We start from the raw sequence: 17,232 nt of genomic DNA on the forward strand, positions 1-17,232 counted from the left end.
TACAGTTTGAAGTATCAAGACATTACTTACCTTCTGATGTTTGGTAGTGGCAAAATCTGAAAATGTTGAAACTACCAGTAGGAGAGTTATTGAATTAGGATGAAAACAAAAGTAGAAATAATTTAAACAATGAAAAGGTGAGCAAAGGCTGAATTTGTGTCAGAGGAATGAGTTCTCCAATAGTAAGAATGATCCAGAAGGACAACAGAAAATCATGCACCATGTCGTGACATTGAAATATTTGAGACGTAATTGTGTGGCTAGGGATAGACAGTATTGATGCTGGTTACCTTTAGCCCAGCGATTGTTCACCACAGGGCTGGGAGCTTGAAAACTCAAGAAAATCACCATTTCTTAAGTTTTTGTCCCAAAGGAACCATCTCATGACAGTGGGTGGCAAGGCAATAACTGTGGTTCCCAAAACAAGAAGTTCCCCCAGGACTTGTGGGAAGACCTTGATGATACACTTTTTATGTGATACTGTTTCTCTAAAAGAAATCAGTTTTATACACAGTGATCATTAGTTAATCTCTTTTAGGAGAAGAATTCCTTGGAGGAAATAAGAGAGCATGGTGGGTAAATGTTTGGATAACTTTATAGGAACAAATAAAACTTCATTTTGTTGAAAATGCCTCTAGGGCCTGAAAGCTATAATGTCTTTTGGTCATTTTGTGTTTCTAATGGGCTTTAAAACTTAAATGGCTTTGAAACTAAAAGACCTTTGGTATCAGATATTTGGCAAATTATTTCTAGAATACTGAAAGTGAGTTTGCCCTCATTCTATTCAACGAACTTACGTAGATCACATATCACAAATTAGCATCTAATGATAGGCTATCTTGTATTGTTATTTCTTTCTCATTCTAATACACCTTTATTTCTAATATCCAAGAAAGATGGCAAGATTAATCCATGTTTTAGATTTTTCATCTCTATGATTATATGCCTCTTAAAGGTAGGACTCATGCTCCGTGTATCCACATTCTCAACATTTTCTCTTTGTAGTAGTTTTAAATTTTAATGAAACTGCAAACAATGATTATTAATCAGAATCAAATAGCTTAATTTATTTAAAAATTAAAAATTGTTTATTGCTAAAATTTGCATGTTTGCTTTTTAAAATTATTTAAAAATAACTGCTTTGTAACACCTTTTATTACATAACACTCCTTGTACTACTAACTCCTACTACAGCTATAGATAATCATAACAACAAATACTTATTTAGAGCTCATATCTTACTAAGGGCTGTGCTCAATACTTTGCATGCATTATCTCATTTAAAGGGTACAGGAAAGGCTGGCCTGTGGCTTACTTGGGAGAGCATGGTGCTGACAACACCAAGTCAAGGGTTAAGATCCCCCTACCGGTCATCTTTTTTAAAAAGAAGAAAAAAGAAAAAAGAGTACAGGAACTATATGATAGGGATTATTTTGCAAATAAAGAAACAAAGGTACAGAGAATATGAGTAATGTAGGCATGACAATAAAGATCGGAGAAACAGACTACATAGTCTTGTTTTAGAACTGGCTACATTGTTTTCATTAACAACAGTGACAAAAAAAATATGACTGCAGTCCTACTGTAGGTTGAATGTCCCCCCAAAACTCATTGAAATTTGATCACCATTGTAACAGTGTTAAGAGGGTGAGAAGTCAGAATATGGCAGAGTTGAAAGGTTGGGCCGTTAAAGGTGACTGGATACTCAGGACTATGCCCTTGTGAATGGATTAATCCATTCATGGAGTAATGAGTTATTGGCTTAATGGATTATCATGGGTGTAGACTGGTCACTTTATAAGGAGAGCACATGAAAGTGCTCTTGCCATGTCATACACTGCATTGCCACGGGACTCTGTACAGAGCCCCCACCAAATGTGTTCCCTGGACCTTGGACTTCCCAGCCTCCAAAACTGTAAGAAATAAATTTTATTTCTTTATAAATTACCCAGTTTCAGGTATTCTATTATAAGCAACAGAAAATGGACTAATACAAGCCTTATACCACACAAACTTCTGTATTTTCTCATTGTTTTTTCTTTATCCAAATTTCCTATCACTTAATTTTCTACAATTCTTTGAATACACATTCAATACTCACTTTTCCAGGAAACCCTCCCTAGAAAAATATTATATTCAGGTGTTGTATTGGGTGTTTTTTTGAGATCCCTTAGTATTTACATATTCGATGTACGTGCTTATACCCTCAAGTAGCAAGGAAAATTGTTCAAATCTCATCTTATTTAACCTCTCTAAAACTGTTTCCTAATCTATGAAATGAGATAATAATAGTAATTTATTGCAGAGTGGTTCTGGGCTATAAATAAAATCATGCAGGAAAAGGGCTTGTAACATATGTTAATTGAGGTAGACACTCATTGGTTTGTGTCACAAGCTACATTTCCTCCCTTCTCAGAGGAATTCCAGTCCTCCAGTCAGCCGAATTGATAATGCATGTGATTCAGGCAACAGAAATGGTCTATATGCTAACCCTTGCTGGAATGAACAAAATCCATTGACTACGAAGTAGGATCCAGAATTCAGAAATATATTTATCCTCTCCATGTGTACCTGAATTTCCACCATGTTTTCCACCTCGTCTTATAGTAAAGCTGAGAAAGCCAATCTCCAGGGTCTCCTATTATTATTATTTAAGAACTGGGAGGGATCAGTGAAAAAGATGTCCAGAGAATAACACAGATCTGAGATGGAGAGAGTCTTGCCAACATAGCAAGCCTACTTTCAATCTCTTCTTATATTTTTGCTATGTTAATATGCTATGGGACACTGATCTTTTAATATTGAGAATATTTGCCTTTTTAGTTAAAACTGGTTATTGTAGTTTTAAGTTACTCAAATTAACCTAAAATTTAAGTTACTCAAAGTAACTTAAAATTCACTTAAAGTTGCTCAAAGTTACTTTTGTCCCCAAAATGCTAATAAGATACACATTTGTTAATTAGGGTTTTTTAGAATACTATTCATATATCTATATATTCTCCAGTCACTAAATATTTATTCAGCACTTACTGTGTACCAGGGAATGGACTCAATATTGGCTAGTGAATAGTAAGTAGAATAGACAGTCATGACTCTGCTGAGAAAAGTAAATAAAATGAAATGTGGCCAGTGCTCTGGAAAGGGAACCACATGATTCTATGAAGCATTCAGCAAAGATGCGTAATTCAGAAAGATGGGGAAAAAAATCCCCAGATTAGGAGGTTCAGAGTTGCGGTTTGGGAGGGACAGTGGGTGTATGTGTGTGCAGAACTTAAAATAGAAAAGAAAATTAGTGGAAGAAAGAAGGCAAGGAAAAACAAAACAACAACAAAACTAGTGCATTTAGGAACTGAGAGCAGTTCAGTGTGGCTGCTATTTAGTGTAAGGGTAGGCAAACTTTTTCTCAAAAAACCAAATAGTAAATGATTCAGTCTGTGTAGGCCATAAAGTCTATGCCAAACTACTCAACTTTGCCTCTGTAGCAAAAGCAGCCACAGACAATAAGTAAATAAATGAGAGTTGCTGTGCTCCAAAAAAACTTTATGTGCAAAACAGGCAGATGGTCTGTAGTTTGGCCCCTGATTTGGAGTATGGAGGACCACATCAGTACGTTGGGATCTGGTGACAGAGCAGTTCAAAGTTATGATATGAAGTATAGATTATCGTGAGGACAGTATAGAGCCATTGGTTACTATTAAGCAGATAGGAAATCTGATTTTCTTCATATTTTAGAAACTCTCTGGTTATAGAATAGAGACAGGATATGCCCTTGATATGAAGGTAGGAAGATCATTTAGAAGGTGGTTGTAGTAGTTCAGGTGAGAGACAGCCATAGTCTGGACTAGGGCAATGGCAACTGAGACTGACAGAGGTACTTGATACTCATAAAGTAGAATTGGCAAGACTTGATTGATTAGAAGTTAGATATAAGAGAAAGGGAGCAGTCAAGGACAATTAACAGGTTTCAAGGTTACAGATTGGAGGCTGGTATTTTCTTCACAGAGGCAACACAGAAAGAAGAGCTTTCCAAAGAAGACAAATATTTACAAACTACAGAATTGGAAGCACATTGAAGAGCCAGAATTCACAAGTTTCTTTATGCAGAAATAAAAAATAACTCAGAACAATTTTTATGAGCCTTTTTTGGTTTCTCAGAGTAATTTCTTTAAGAAGTATTAGAAATTAATAATACAAGCTTCTGTATCTATTTTCTTCAATATTTTAGCCTGGATTAATAGAAATTATAATTAATTTGAATATTATGTGTGTCTGCAAGAGAGTAGGAGTGAAAAACTGAAGAAAGAAAAAAAACACTTGGATTATTGTGTACTTTCAAATAACTACAAGACATAGAGGAGGCAGGGATAAAAAAAGATGTATATTAGGGATAGAGAAGGGGGATTATGAGAAAGAAATAAAATTGGGTAGGAGGAAAAATTATCTGAGGCAATGTCAATATAAACATGTTTTCCCAGATAGTGTGTTAGAAAATTTAAAAAAATCAATTATAAGGTTAAAACATTCTAGCCATATATGTGTAAATACACATATTTGTACATACCTATGAATATTTTTTTTGTGTGTATATATACTCACAAGTGGAAATACACAATTCTCAATTATTGTCAGATGCACTGTTAGCTCCACAAGAGCAAAGCCTTCGTCTGTCCTATTCATCATCGTATCCCCTAGTTAGTGCATTGGTTACACATAGTAATTGCTCAGTAAATACTTGAATGAGTAAATGAATGAATAAATAGGATGCTGTTTTAGTTTTAAAGCTATTGTTGCCTTTACTTTCATAATTCGACATGGAATTAACCCAGAGCAGTCTTGACACCAATTCAAAACTGTTGTTGAAGACCTACACATTCATACAAAAAGAAAACAAAATAAAACAAAACCAACCTTGGTGCTATGAATGTATAGCCAGATTCTTCAAAATTATCTGGCTTCAGAGTTTCTGAATCTGCAAAGATAACATTACAGGATTAGATAAGCAATGCAGAGTATATGTCCTGAAATTCTACAACTATAAGAAGGCATTAGAAAGATTACCTAATAAGAAAAATTAAAAATAGACTACTTACATCCTAAAATTGAAACACATCAATGAATATAAGGGTCCTCAATGCTTCCCAATAATAAAATCATAACACATATTAACTTCATAATATGGACAACAGTTACATCAGAGGAAATGCTATCTCTATAATTTTCCCATTTACTAACCCTACCATAACCAAATAACTTTAAAAAAGAAATTAATATCAATGTTATGTCAGGGATATCTTATTTAAAATATCATAAAACGTTTAACATAAAACATTTACCATTATTATGATAAATAAATGATTTTAATAATCTCATTAATGCCTTTAGTGAATTAATAACATTCTTCATATTAGTTATAAATTAGTAAGTGGAAGGATAAAAAACACAAGTTTTTAAGTCTCAGAAAAAAAACTTGAATGTGAAACAGATTGTATATAAAAACACAGCATATACTTTCCCTCTTTTTTGCTGCTAAGGTTTGAGTGATCATGGAGGAAAATCTAGCAAATGAGAAGCACACAGGATAATATCCAATAGGAATGAAAATACCAGTGGAAATGTCAAGTGTACTAAAAAGAAAGAAATTGAGCAACAAGAAAATACTTGCCCTTCATTTTGCCCCTTTTTGCTGTGAAAATCCATCAGAAAGAGAAAGCAGGGAAACAAAAAAAAAAAAAGAGGGTAAAGCAAAGGGGGTCACAAACAATATTTTATTCAATGACTTTCTTGAATAAAAATATTGTGCATAGATCAAAGGTTCATTTATGTATAGTTGTAGTCTGGAAAAAAAGACACATAGTTTTGAAGACTGTAAAGTATGTCCTGTCCATTATTACTAGATCATCCTTTCTGAACTGTGATTATTTCAATATTCTGTTTTACAAAGGGGTTAATGCAGGTGCAATACCAGTGATGTCAGCCTATAAAGAGAAGCATTTACCAATCATCAAAGACTTACTAGTTATCCCCTCACTTGTAAAGTGAAGAACTAGCTCATGCAAAATTGCTATTTGTTAAAAGACCATCATATCTATCAAGTAAAAATGGAAATATAAATATATAATATACCAGAATGTACTATGAGCAACAGGTCTGCAGAGAGTAAAAAAGAACTGACAGAAATGAATTAAACTGTGGTTTACTTTAGGGTCAGATGTAAAAGATATATATCCATCCATACATACACATTGTTTTATGTTTTTTACTTCATCCTAACAGAAAAATTTTAGGTTGTTAGTAGTAATTGATCCATGTGTAAAGGATATGATGGTCATTTTACTTTACTAAATCTAGTCACCCAAAACAAAATAAAGATTAACAATGACTTGAAATATGCACTAGTGTTAACAGTTACTTCACATTCCAAATTATGCTTAAAAAAAAATAAAGAAAACAACAAAAACTAATCCATTTGAGCTACTGAAACATTAATTTGGATTATGAAAAGAAAGTTGATTGCCAAACCAAAGCCAAAGACCAGTGCAATTTAGTTTATTCAAACAAAGTAGAAGACGTGAAGCACAATATTATTCTGGCCAGATGCAAAAAGAAAAAAAGGAAAGATAAAAGGAAAAGCTTTACTAGCACAATGCCATGAGTAGAGACTATGTAGATATTTAGCATGGGAAACATTTCACGCCAGCTAGCAGACCCTGAAAATGACAGCAACAGAGGACACACAGCACTGCAATGATTCTATGAGCACATAGCAAGGCAGGGAAGGAGGGTGGGGACTGCCAGTGAGACTGGAGTACCTGCTTATATTCTATCCATGTAGAATATTTCTTGTTCCTTGCATGTTTGGAATGGGTTAGAATCATTGCTGTAGATTTGGTAATAACACCTACTAAAATGTATAAGCCTTGGGTATTCCAAAATCTAGACGTATTTAAACATCTGATACTAAGAGATAACAAACAGACCCTGACGTCACTTTCACAGTACTTACATCTGGCCTGAGTTATTGTCTCTTCTATTTTGGCTTTTATATAGTAAAAACTGTAGGTTGGTAATACCAAGGCCAAACTGCAATAGAAACAAGAGAAGCATAAACACAAACAAACAAAAATGAAACATAACTTAAAATTTAAAAAAAAAAGACACATCAAGTTCATGGGAAAATCTAAAGATCTTCCTCATGGGAAGGAAAAGACATGTTAGTTTCAGAAGAAAATGCATTCAGCAAATAGAATACTTAATTTGTCTTCCATCCATAGTTATCCACCTTTCTACACTGCAGGGAATCAGAACAGACATGTGGAAAATAAGCCACTAAGTGCACCTATAAATTAGCTATGGAAGGAATGTCATGGGTCCCTACTATATTTCCATAAAATTATATTAAAATTGTTTGAATTATGACAGAAATAGGACGCTAGGGGTATGCTTAAACAAACTAAATTGATCATACCAATTGGATACCCCTCCTGAATGTATTCTATATAAAATGCTTTGAATCAAAGACTATTAAACATATAAATGGAAGAATTATTATCATTTCTATTGCACAATGCATAAAATCATTGGTAATCTTTTGAAGATTCAATATTTATATTTTAAAACTCTAGTCCTTGGGCAAATTCCCCAATGTCTGCTGGTGGGCAAATTCCTATTACTTTATGGCACTAATAAAGACTGTCCACTCATCCCATTGGTTCTTACCCAACAGCATAACTAAAGCACAATATTTATTTCAAGTTTATTTACTGTAGATATTTCATATTATTTTGGTAAATTATTATTAGGTACAACAGGAAATGCATCTTGAATATGGTACTTTTCAAGAGCCATGAGGCTACTCTAGTCTTATGGTAGACGTCCAAATCAGAGGAGAGTTCCAGTGCAAATTTTCGTTTGCAGAACAAGTTCAGAATGCTTTAGAAACAAACAAACAAAAAATGCCAGACAAGCCTGTCATCAAACCTTGCCTTTATGACTTCTCAAAATAACAAGCTGTCAGGCAGGTAACCTTACTCATTTTGAAATTGCCAGTTGATAAAATGCATGATGTATTAGAACTGTTAAAAGATGTCAAAATATAATGCAGTTTCCAATAACACAACTGCATATGTGTAATCCTACTTTCACACTGGCTAATACACATGTGTAGGACATAACTAATTATCCCATATCCACATCTGTAGTTGCAAATGACTTTTGCTATGTTTTGTATATAGAAGGAAACTTGTGAGCTATGGGTGCAAAAAATGAGGGTATCTCTAATATGAGCCCTGTAACTACTTTTAAAAAGCGACACTTGATTAATGTCACCTTGAGTCAGTTGGCAATCACTTTAAATATTTAAGCCAAATTTTAGTAATGCACAGGAAATGGTGTCCATTTCTAGGCTTTTGAGTGTTTCTAGGCATTTGCAGATCTTTTAAATCTCTCAAGCCTCACATATCTCCAACTTTGAGGATGGAGGTCCAAACTGTAATCACATTATATACTGTTTATGGACAATATAAAATAGGCCAAAATATACAATTTCAGATTTTCCTTCTTATGAGTATAAATGTTAAAAATTCACTCTACAAAAAAAAAAAAAAAAAAAAAAATCAAGGGTATGCTTGCTACAATTCAATTATGAAATAAAGATAGCAAAATGAGTGGATGCTTGTTACCTCCAATTCCCAAATCTTTCTCCACCATTAAGTAATTCATAGGCTTTCCTCGTGGGAAAAGGTCAGGGGAATAAAATGTTATGTAGATTTAATAAAAATTTCTACATTCATTTTATAGGTAACTTCCTTTAAGTGGAGGCAGAGATTAAAAAAATAAGCAGTGCAATCAGTATGAAAGTAAGATGACCTTTTATGATTCACTTGCCATGTATAAAATGTAGAGCAGAATTACTAAGCATTTGAAAATTGTCTTCTACAAATTCCTCTCAAGGGAAATTAGGACATTTTTATTGCCCCATCAGCATTTATTGCTAAGAGAAACTTCTAATTAAAACTGATAACATTATATCATGCGATTGCTGCAGTGTCACTCTGTAAGCTTGGATCACATCTCATATACCACAAAAAATAGTGTGGAAACCTATGAGGAACACAATAGAAGTTCTAAAATTGGCATATCAAATATACATTTTGTTGGCCTGCAAGTCTTAGATTGTTATTAATAGCTACAATCCATTCTATAGAAAAACACATTTATACTTAATTTAATTATTTCCATCTCAAGTCAACAGTTATTTCTTCAGCATATAACCAGATAAGATCTTTACGAACATTCCAAGCCAGTGGTGCTGTCATATGCAATGTTTGCTGTCTCTCTCCACATAAAATCAATAGACCAAGACTGCTTTATTTCCTCCTGAAGATTAATGTTTAATAAAGCAAGTGGCCACCAGATGGATGGTAGAGCCCACAAACATGGACTCACACACATCATTAATTAAATTAAATGATATATAACACACATCATTAATTAAATTAAATGATATATAACACATTTTTCAACTTAATCACTTATCTCTGTAAAACTAAACTCTTCATTAAAAAGTATTCTATTAAAATTAATTACTATAGTTCAAATTATGGTACCTAAATTGGATCAAGGTTTAAGGAGACAGAAATCACCAGATGAAATTTGGTACCTCATTCATTAAATCAAAATATATCATTTTTTTCTCCTTCAACTTAGATGTGATATTTTGTTCTAAATTCTTATTTGTGAATTTTTTTGGAGATTCAGGGAAGTTTTTACAATAGAAGTAGATTTAATCTGGCTCAAAGCTGGAGACTTTGGAAGGAAATACATGAGGAAAACATGGAGAAGTGAGGAAGTTGGGGCCTTTTCAGAGAATGGTAATATGTATCACAGAAGTGGCAGAAAAGATAGGGCAGAAAGGTTGGGCTGGAAATGTGTGATGTGTATCTCAGACTTGGAAGTCCAAATTTAACTTCAATGAAAATGGGAAGAGACTAAAGTTTTGTGAACAGGGAGTGACACTGAACTTGAGAACAACATTTATCTGCTCCCACTGTGCATTATCACTGGGTTTGTGAGAAAAAGAGGTTGAGTGTAGAGGCCATGTGTGAGACAATGACAAATACATGCAAGCAGGGTATAATGAGAGTTTAAAATACCCTTGTAACTGCAGTAGGACCAACCATCATTGCTGACTCACTGTCAGGGTCAAAAGGGCTCAGTTTTTCTAACTTAAAATTTGTTTATCTAAACAACAAAGGCAGAGAGCACATCCTCACACAGTGCACCCAATACTTTATTTTATCATGAAATCATCTCTCAAGAGACAGAGATCACAGATTTCCTCTCTTTACAAGCTTATCCAAAATTTGAAAGGTGGCAATAATCAAGAGAGAGGGGGAAAAAAAAAGAATGATTTGTGTATGTACATGAAGATTGTATGTGTGTAAAGAAATGCCTAGATAGAAATTAGAGACAGAAATCAGTAGATGGAAATAAGTTAAATAATTAAAACAGTCATTCTAGTGGTTCTCAATAAGCCCAAAAATATGTCAAGAATTGAAAAAGTAAAGAAGAATGGCTGGCATCTAGTGCATCATGCCATTAATATTTACGTCCTTTTATTCTATAGCTATTCTATATGCCTTCCAAGGAACACAAAAAAATACAGCTTCCTTTAACAGCAACATTGTGGCTCCAGAGAAATCCCTAGAACACTAGCCACCCTTAAAAGTTTGTGTGTATATTCTGAGGAGTTGGTTTGATTTTATTAGGAATGAAAGTTGAGTCCACCAAAGCCTATTAATTGGGCTACATAGTAATTGTGCATTAATATGTAGTTAAGGAGACCACCATATTGCAATGGAAGTTTTAGACACCATTATATGAACTTGACAGGATGAGATAAATTGAAAATTTCTTCAATTTGAAAATTCTTCACTTTCTTCAATTCTGTAAATATTTGTTGAGTACCTACTGTGTGCCACTGTCTTGTGAGCTGGAAATTTAGAAGCAAAGCAAGCAACATTCCCTGCCCTCTTAGAACTTACTAGTGAGAGAAGACAAATAATAATCAGTAGAAATAAAATTTTATATATATGCTTTGTGTGTGGGTAAATGTCAAATGGTGGTAAGGGACCAGAGAATACAAGGCAGAGGAAGGAGGTAGGGTGTGTGCTGAGGCACTTGATATTTGTAACAGGATTACTGGAGAAGGCCTTTCCGAGGAGATGAAAAGTAAGTAAAGATGTGAAGAAGATGAGGGAATGAGCATGTCTGGGAAAAGTAATGTCAGGTACAAAGGCCCTGAGGCAGACGTACCAGTGTTTATGACCTGTAACAGGGAGGACAGTGCGGCTTAACCAGAGGGTGTTCAGTGGAGAATGTGGGGGATAAATTCAGAGAGCTGATGGTGAGTGAAGTAAGATGACTTAGGCCTCTAATAGCCATGACAGACTTGGGCTTTCATACTGAATGATATAACAAATTATTGGGGGATTGAATGGAGAAATAAAGCAATCTAACTCAGGTGCTCAGATCGTTTTTGTTAGTGTGTAGAGAATAGAAATAGAGATAGAAGATGGAGACACTGATACAAATAGTTACGTCCTTTTTACTGGGAGTTCTCTCTGTCCGCTTTTCTCTCTCAGTGGAATGAAAAGCAAAGATATCACCTGATAGAAAATGGATGAGAAGGGGCTACAGGTTTGTAAAGAGAAGAGAAGCTATCAAAAGTCATCTCTGAGTGTCCTAAATTTACTGGATTATTGAGATTGTCAGGCACCACTAAGGCCGACTGGAGGTAGAGGTCATGAATTTTAGGGGATATATCAATGAGTGAGTATTTTACTACAGCTACTTTTAGCTGCATGGGTGCAGTGTGATGTTGGTAATAATTTAAATTTAACCAGGATTGGCTTGAATAATTTAAATTTCACCAAACTGCTATTTGCCAAACCTGAGTATGATGAAGGAGTTAATGGTGTGTGCAAGACAGTGAATATAATAAGACCCAAGGAATTTTTGCAGAAAAAAGCATACAAAGCATGAAGAGGGTAAGGCGGTGAAAAGGAAAAAGGGATTGATTGATTTCACGTCTCAATTGAATCAGAGGATTACTGGAGTTGGGCTACTAGTAGGAGAGGATGCAAAGCTACAATGTGGTCATCTGAGAGTTGGATAATAAATCTCAAATTAAGACTAAGAAAGAGTTGCAGTTTCAACATTGTAAGAATTGTAGAACATGACTCTGAAGGAGGTGACAATGGTAGGAAGATGTCAAGATCATTAGAGGAGAGAAGGTCAACCAACCAACCGACCAACCAAAAAACAGAGTCCAGGTACTAGAAGTATCATTTATGTCAATGATACTTAAAGTGTGCATTGACCTAGTCTATTTGCAAACTGTCTATTGCCAGCCCATGACCAGTAAAATACAGAAATTGGGAATAAGCATTTAGAAGAATTTACAGCAGTTTGACAGACTAATTTCATGTCTGTACAATCTAACAATAAACATTTTGAGCTTATGTTTTTACCTCTTTTAAATTTTATTTTAATAATATTTTTTGGCTCATACCACTGTGGGTATGCCATAAACAGTTTGAGGAAGAGTGATACAAGTGAATGGAGGAGAGAGTGGCAATGAGCCAGGAGCTGAAATCTTACAGGAATGAGAGGGAAATGGCTGTTAAAGAGGACTGGTGAGTGGTGTGGTTTGGTGACACAAGATTTAATGATTCTTCAGGGGGGAAGAAGAAAGATGGTAACTAGAAGGGCATACCCATATCAGTCTTGGTAACTGATCAGGATGTGGGAAGCAGGGCCACAGGGAGAGGGGTGAATTCAGAGGAGATTTAGAGCAAGAAAGTGAAGGGAGCCCTTAGCAAGTGTTGAAGAATGGAGGATTTCCAAGTAAAATTATAGGATACTAGGCTGTCCAATATTCCAAGGCTCAGCTATGGCAGCAATCAGGATATTACAGAACTGCTACTCAGTGGGGTCAAATGATATCAACTAAGCATTTTATATCAGACACAATGATGATGAGATAAGCTTTATTTTTAGGTTAATCTACACCCTAAATGTAAATAATATAAACCAAATGACAACTTAAAGAGGAAGTCAGTGGAAATGATCACAATAGATTACTGTGGGGATTTTGTCAACATTTATTATTCCTAATGTAAATACACAAAATATATAGATTTATGTCGCATAAGCCTTCATTTCTAAATTTTATATTGCTAGCTCCTTTCCATCTTTTCCATTCTGAAAATCAGACTCTATCACTTTAATACATTTTTATGCTGGCCAGAGCAACTTTCCTATTGAAAATAGCTTGTGAAAATGCAAAAACATAATATTCATCCATTGGAAAAATGGCTACTAAAAACTGAAGACACGGAACACTCTTTTACACAAAATACACAAAAATATAATTATTTACCTGTAATCTGTGCCATTGACAGGAGTCCATGTGTATGTCCTGTTTCCTTTGTCAATATATCTCTAGAAAAAAGTTTGACATGGTGTTACCACCTTACATTCGGTATGAATTTACATAGAGTAGAGCAGTAGCATCTACTTGTGAATTCTGTGGTCATTTAATACCCTTCTTCATAAATGTATTATCTATTCTATTCTACATTTACATATTCTGTTACGAATATGTGAAGCAAAATTTTAGGACAGAAATAAATAATCAAATAATAAGCTTAAGGACTTGTAAGGAAAAATCTTAATAGTTTACGCCAAATCAGTATCCTCAAAACTTTGAAAACATTTCCTGAAAAACAAATTTTAATAATGAAATAGGACTAAGAAATACTAGAAAAGGCTGAGATATTTCCATACCAGAATATGTTTAAGAGTAATTGGTATTATCAGAAATTAATGCAGTGTGTTTAAATTCAAATGTCTGATTAGCATATTACTGTTCTTATTCTATCATTATTATGGTATAAATATAGTGCTATAAGAGGCTAATTACTCAGTATCATCGGAGGTTAGGAAAACACTTAAATGTATCAGGGAAAGGAAATACAGAGTTAAATAATATGAATATATATAGAATCTTTCATGTGTAGCTATTGAACAATAGTAAAGATATTCTCATTCTTTCTTCCATTAGGTATAGGAATGGCACATACATAACTTTCAATTTTTTTAGTTATTTCCAGCTTCATCATTTTCACCAAAACGATAACTTTTATTGAAGTGTAACTTGGTGTGAGGCACTATGCTAAGTACCTTGCAAACATTGCCTCATTTTGTCAAATCCCTATAGTAGATACTATTACAATATATTGATATATATATACACAATATATTGATGACGAAATAAGTCTTAAAGAGGAGGTTGGGTACTTAAATTGGTAAGATAAAGGAAAATGTATGATGTCAAATCCATTTTTTATAGCAGCTATACAATGTTGCTTCTATACATCACACATCCCTGTGGCTTTATGTGTATGTGTGCTGGGGGGGGCAGGTAGAGGAGCAGATGGGGAGGGGACATGGGATTGGTGAGGAGACTTTTGAACTAGTAAAATTCTTAAAAGAATATATTTGTCACTACTCATAAAAACCACGGCAAACTAGAGTGGTTCAGAAAGTTACAAAAAAAAGTATCAAGAATAGTATTCAGATTAGGCAAATAAAAATACAAAATATTTTTTTCAATATCAATAGCAGAAATTATAATCATGTTCAGTGTGCAGTTTGTAATAAAGCAACCAAACAGATAGTTTTAAACATTGCTAGTGCCTGTATCTAATTTTTCAGTTACCTGCTTACTAAGTTTGGGAATATTCTCAAATTAGCTTTTGTGCAAATTGTTATAGAAGTAAGTATATTTAATTCTACTATTTTCAGTAAATTCCTGCATGAAATAGTACAAATGCATTCTAGTTTTAGCCCAATAATATAGTTATAAACATAGGACTATTGATAGTACACATGATGAATACAAACTATTTTCAGATTCCTACAAATAATTTGGGCATGAATTTGAACAGAAATGCTTTAATTGTATTTTAACCTTATTTCAGTAGAAACATTGAAATCCATAAAAATAATAGTATAATAAATGAGGGTTTGCAAATGTGCATTAAATATTTGATTATTTATTCACATAATTTCTTATTTATTTCATTCATTTAGTTTTTTACAAAATAGTTGGATTCCTGAAAGACATGACCATGAAAAAAGATGTTTACAAATTAATTTGAGACAAGTTTTTGGTAAAAAAAATAAAACAAAACAAAACAAAACAAAAAAACCAATTAGTCAGATGTGAAGAGAGTCTCTGTGGGAAACATTTCATATGTGAGAAATTTAAAATTGCTTCTAGCTCATTATGCCAAACATTGTAAGATGTGCTAATACTGGAGTTTCCTATTTCACAGACATGGAAAATGATGTAAATAAAGTTTACATGATTTCCTAAAAGAAAAAGTATTGAACTTCACAGTCAATATCTAACCTCAGCCTAAAGAATTCAGCTACTTTGGGTAAAACTAAACCAAATAACATTGTAATTTGAAAGTCAGTATCACATTTTAAACATTCCTGCCAAACCCCTTATATAGAGCAAATAGAAATATATTTTCCTTTAAGAAATAATCTTAAAACCAGAATAATATGTATGTACAATGTTATAATTGTTTTTATCTAAAATAATCAGGGAGTACCAATACAAAATTGTATTTATTCACAGAGTAAATTATAAATTTCTTAAAATGAAAACATAAACATACATTAAAATCTGGAGGAAGGAGCATTATAATAATTGAAGATTTCTGTATCTATCTGCTGTACATTGGATGCCCTCCCCGACAACCTCATTGAAGCTTAATCCCAACTGTTAACTGTTGAGGGTAGGAAATTATATTATGATAACTGAAAGATGGGGCCTTGAAGAGGTAATCAGATTGTAAGGACCATGCCCTACTTCATGGGCATGGTTCTGAGGGCTTTGAAAGGAGAATATATTAGATATTTAGATCCTAGGTCCATCTCAGGGAAAGATCTGCTGAGGAATTTGGAAGAAATGCATACATCTAAAAAGGATGAGATTGTGTGAGAAAGGATATATAATATAATAGCTTAAATTAAATTTCCAGGCAAAAAGCTTCAAATACTTAAATATGTAAATGTCTATATTTACTCCACATGTGACTTGATAAGGACAGACACACTCCTCATACACAAAGAGCTCTTACCTGTCAACATAAAACAATATAAATTTATTACATAAACCAGTGATTGATGGGAGCAATTCTGTTATCACATGATTTCACTTCAGATTTAAATGTATTATAAGGTGTATAAATAGTAAAGGAAGATAAATCAAACCGGAAACAGTAAATAAACAAAAAACTAATAAAACAGTATGTGAAAGAACAATTCGAATATCTGCATGTACAAATCATATAAAATACACAGCTATTAAATATTAACTCCAATTTTGCATTATTGACATGGTCCTAAAACAACATGGCACAAAATTATATTGTGCTCTATTTCTTATAATGATAAAAATATATAAATATAATTTTCAAGAATATATTGTCAACAAAGAATGCATCAAGAAACCTAAAGCAACATTATTTTATAAAAAGGAAAAAAAAAGAGTTAAAAATATATCCTAGTGAAAACAAGAAGTGCCTTTGAAAAGAAAAATTATTTACTAGAGACATCCCTGTTTTATAAGTAAATATTAAATTAATGGAAAAGAAAGACAAATTACCAATATTAATTATTCTTAACATATATTTTTATTTAAGAATAAGCCTGAATTAATTCTTACCTCATCTTGAGATTTAACTAGAGTTCTGAATGTTTTTTCTCCACTTTCTCCATCTATCATTTTATTACGAATCTGAGGGGAAATAAATAATTACTTTATTCTAGGAACCAAACCGATGTACAAAAGTATGATTATTAAACTATTAGTTTTTCAAGGATTTTACCTTATTTAGAGCAGATTGAATAAAAATAGTAGGTTGGTTTTACTAGCAGTTCCAGTTGTTCTCTGGGAATTTTCTTTTTTTTTTGTAAGTTACCACATTATAGTCTTTTTACATTACTGAGGCTCCTCAACTTACTGGGGTTACATCCCGATAAACCCATCAGAAGCTGAAAATATCCTAAGTCAAAAAATGCATTTAAATGTACCTAACCTACCAAACATTATAGCTTAGCCCAGCCTATCTTAAATGTACTCAGAATATTTAC

The 17,232-nt window shown here is 33.3% G+C and overlaps 1 protein-coding gene across 4 annotated transcripts in view; it reads right to left on the reverse strand.

The window, feature by feature from the left end:
* CACNA2D1 (calcium voltage-gated channel auxiliary subunit alpha2delta 1) overlaps window positions 1-17,232 on the reverse strand; it is a 486,082-nt gene that overhangs the window by 32,184 nt on the left and 436,666 nt on the right. For all 4 annotated transcript variants that reach the window (XM_063100870.1, XM_063100872.1, XM_063100873.1 and 1 more), the window contains 4 exons: window positions 16,805-16,876; window positions 13,442-13,503; window positions 7,004-7,080; window positions 4,909-4,969 (listed from right to left, as the gene is read on the reverse strand). In XM_063100870.1, coding sequence (XP_062956940.1) covers window positions 4,909-4,969; window positions 7,004-7,080; window positions 13,442-13,503; window positions 16,805-16,876 — 272 coding nt within the window. The remainder of the gene's footprint in view (window positions 1-4,908; window positions 4,970-7,003; window positions 7,081-13,441; window positions 13,504-16,804; window positions 16,877-17,232) is intronic.

This window comes from Cynocephalus volans, chromosome 6, assembly GCF_027409185.1.
Source record: "Cynocephalus volans isolate mCynVol1 chromosome 6, mCynVol1.pri, whole genome shotgun sequence".
NCBI classification, from domain to species: domain Eukaryota; kingdom Metazoa; phylum Chordata; class Mammalia; order Dermoptera; family Cynocephalidae; genus Cynocephalus; species Cynocephalus volans.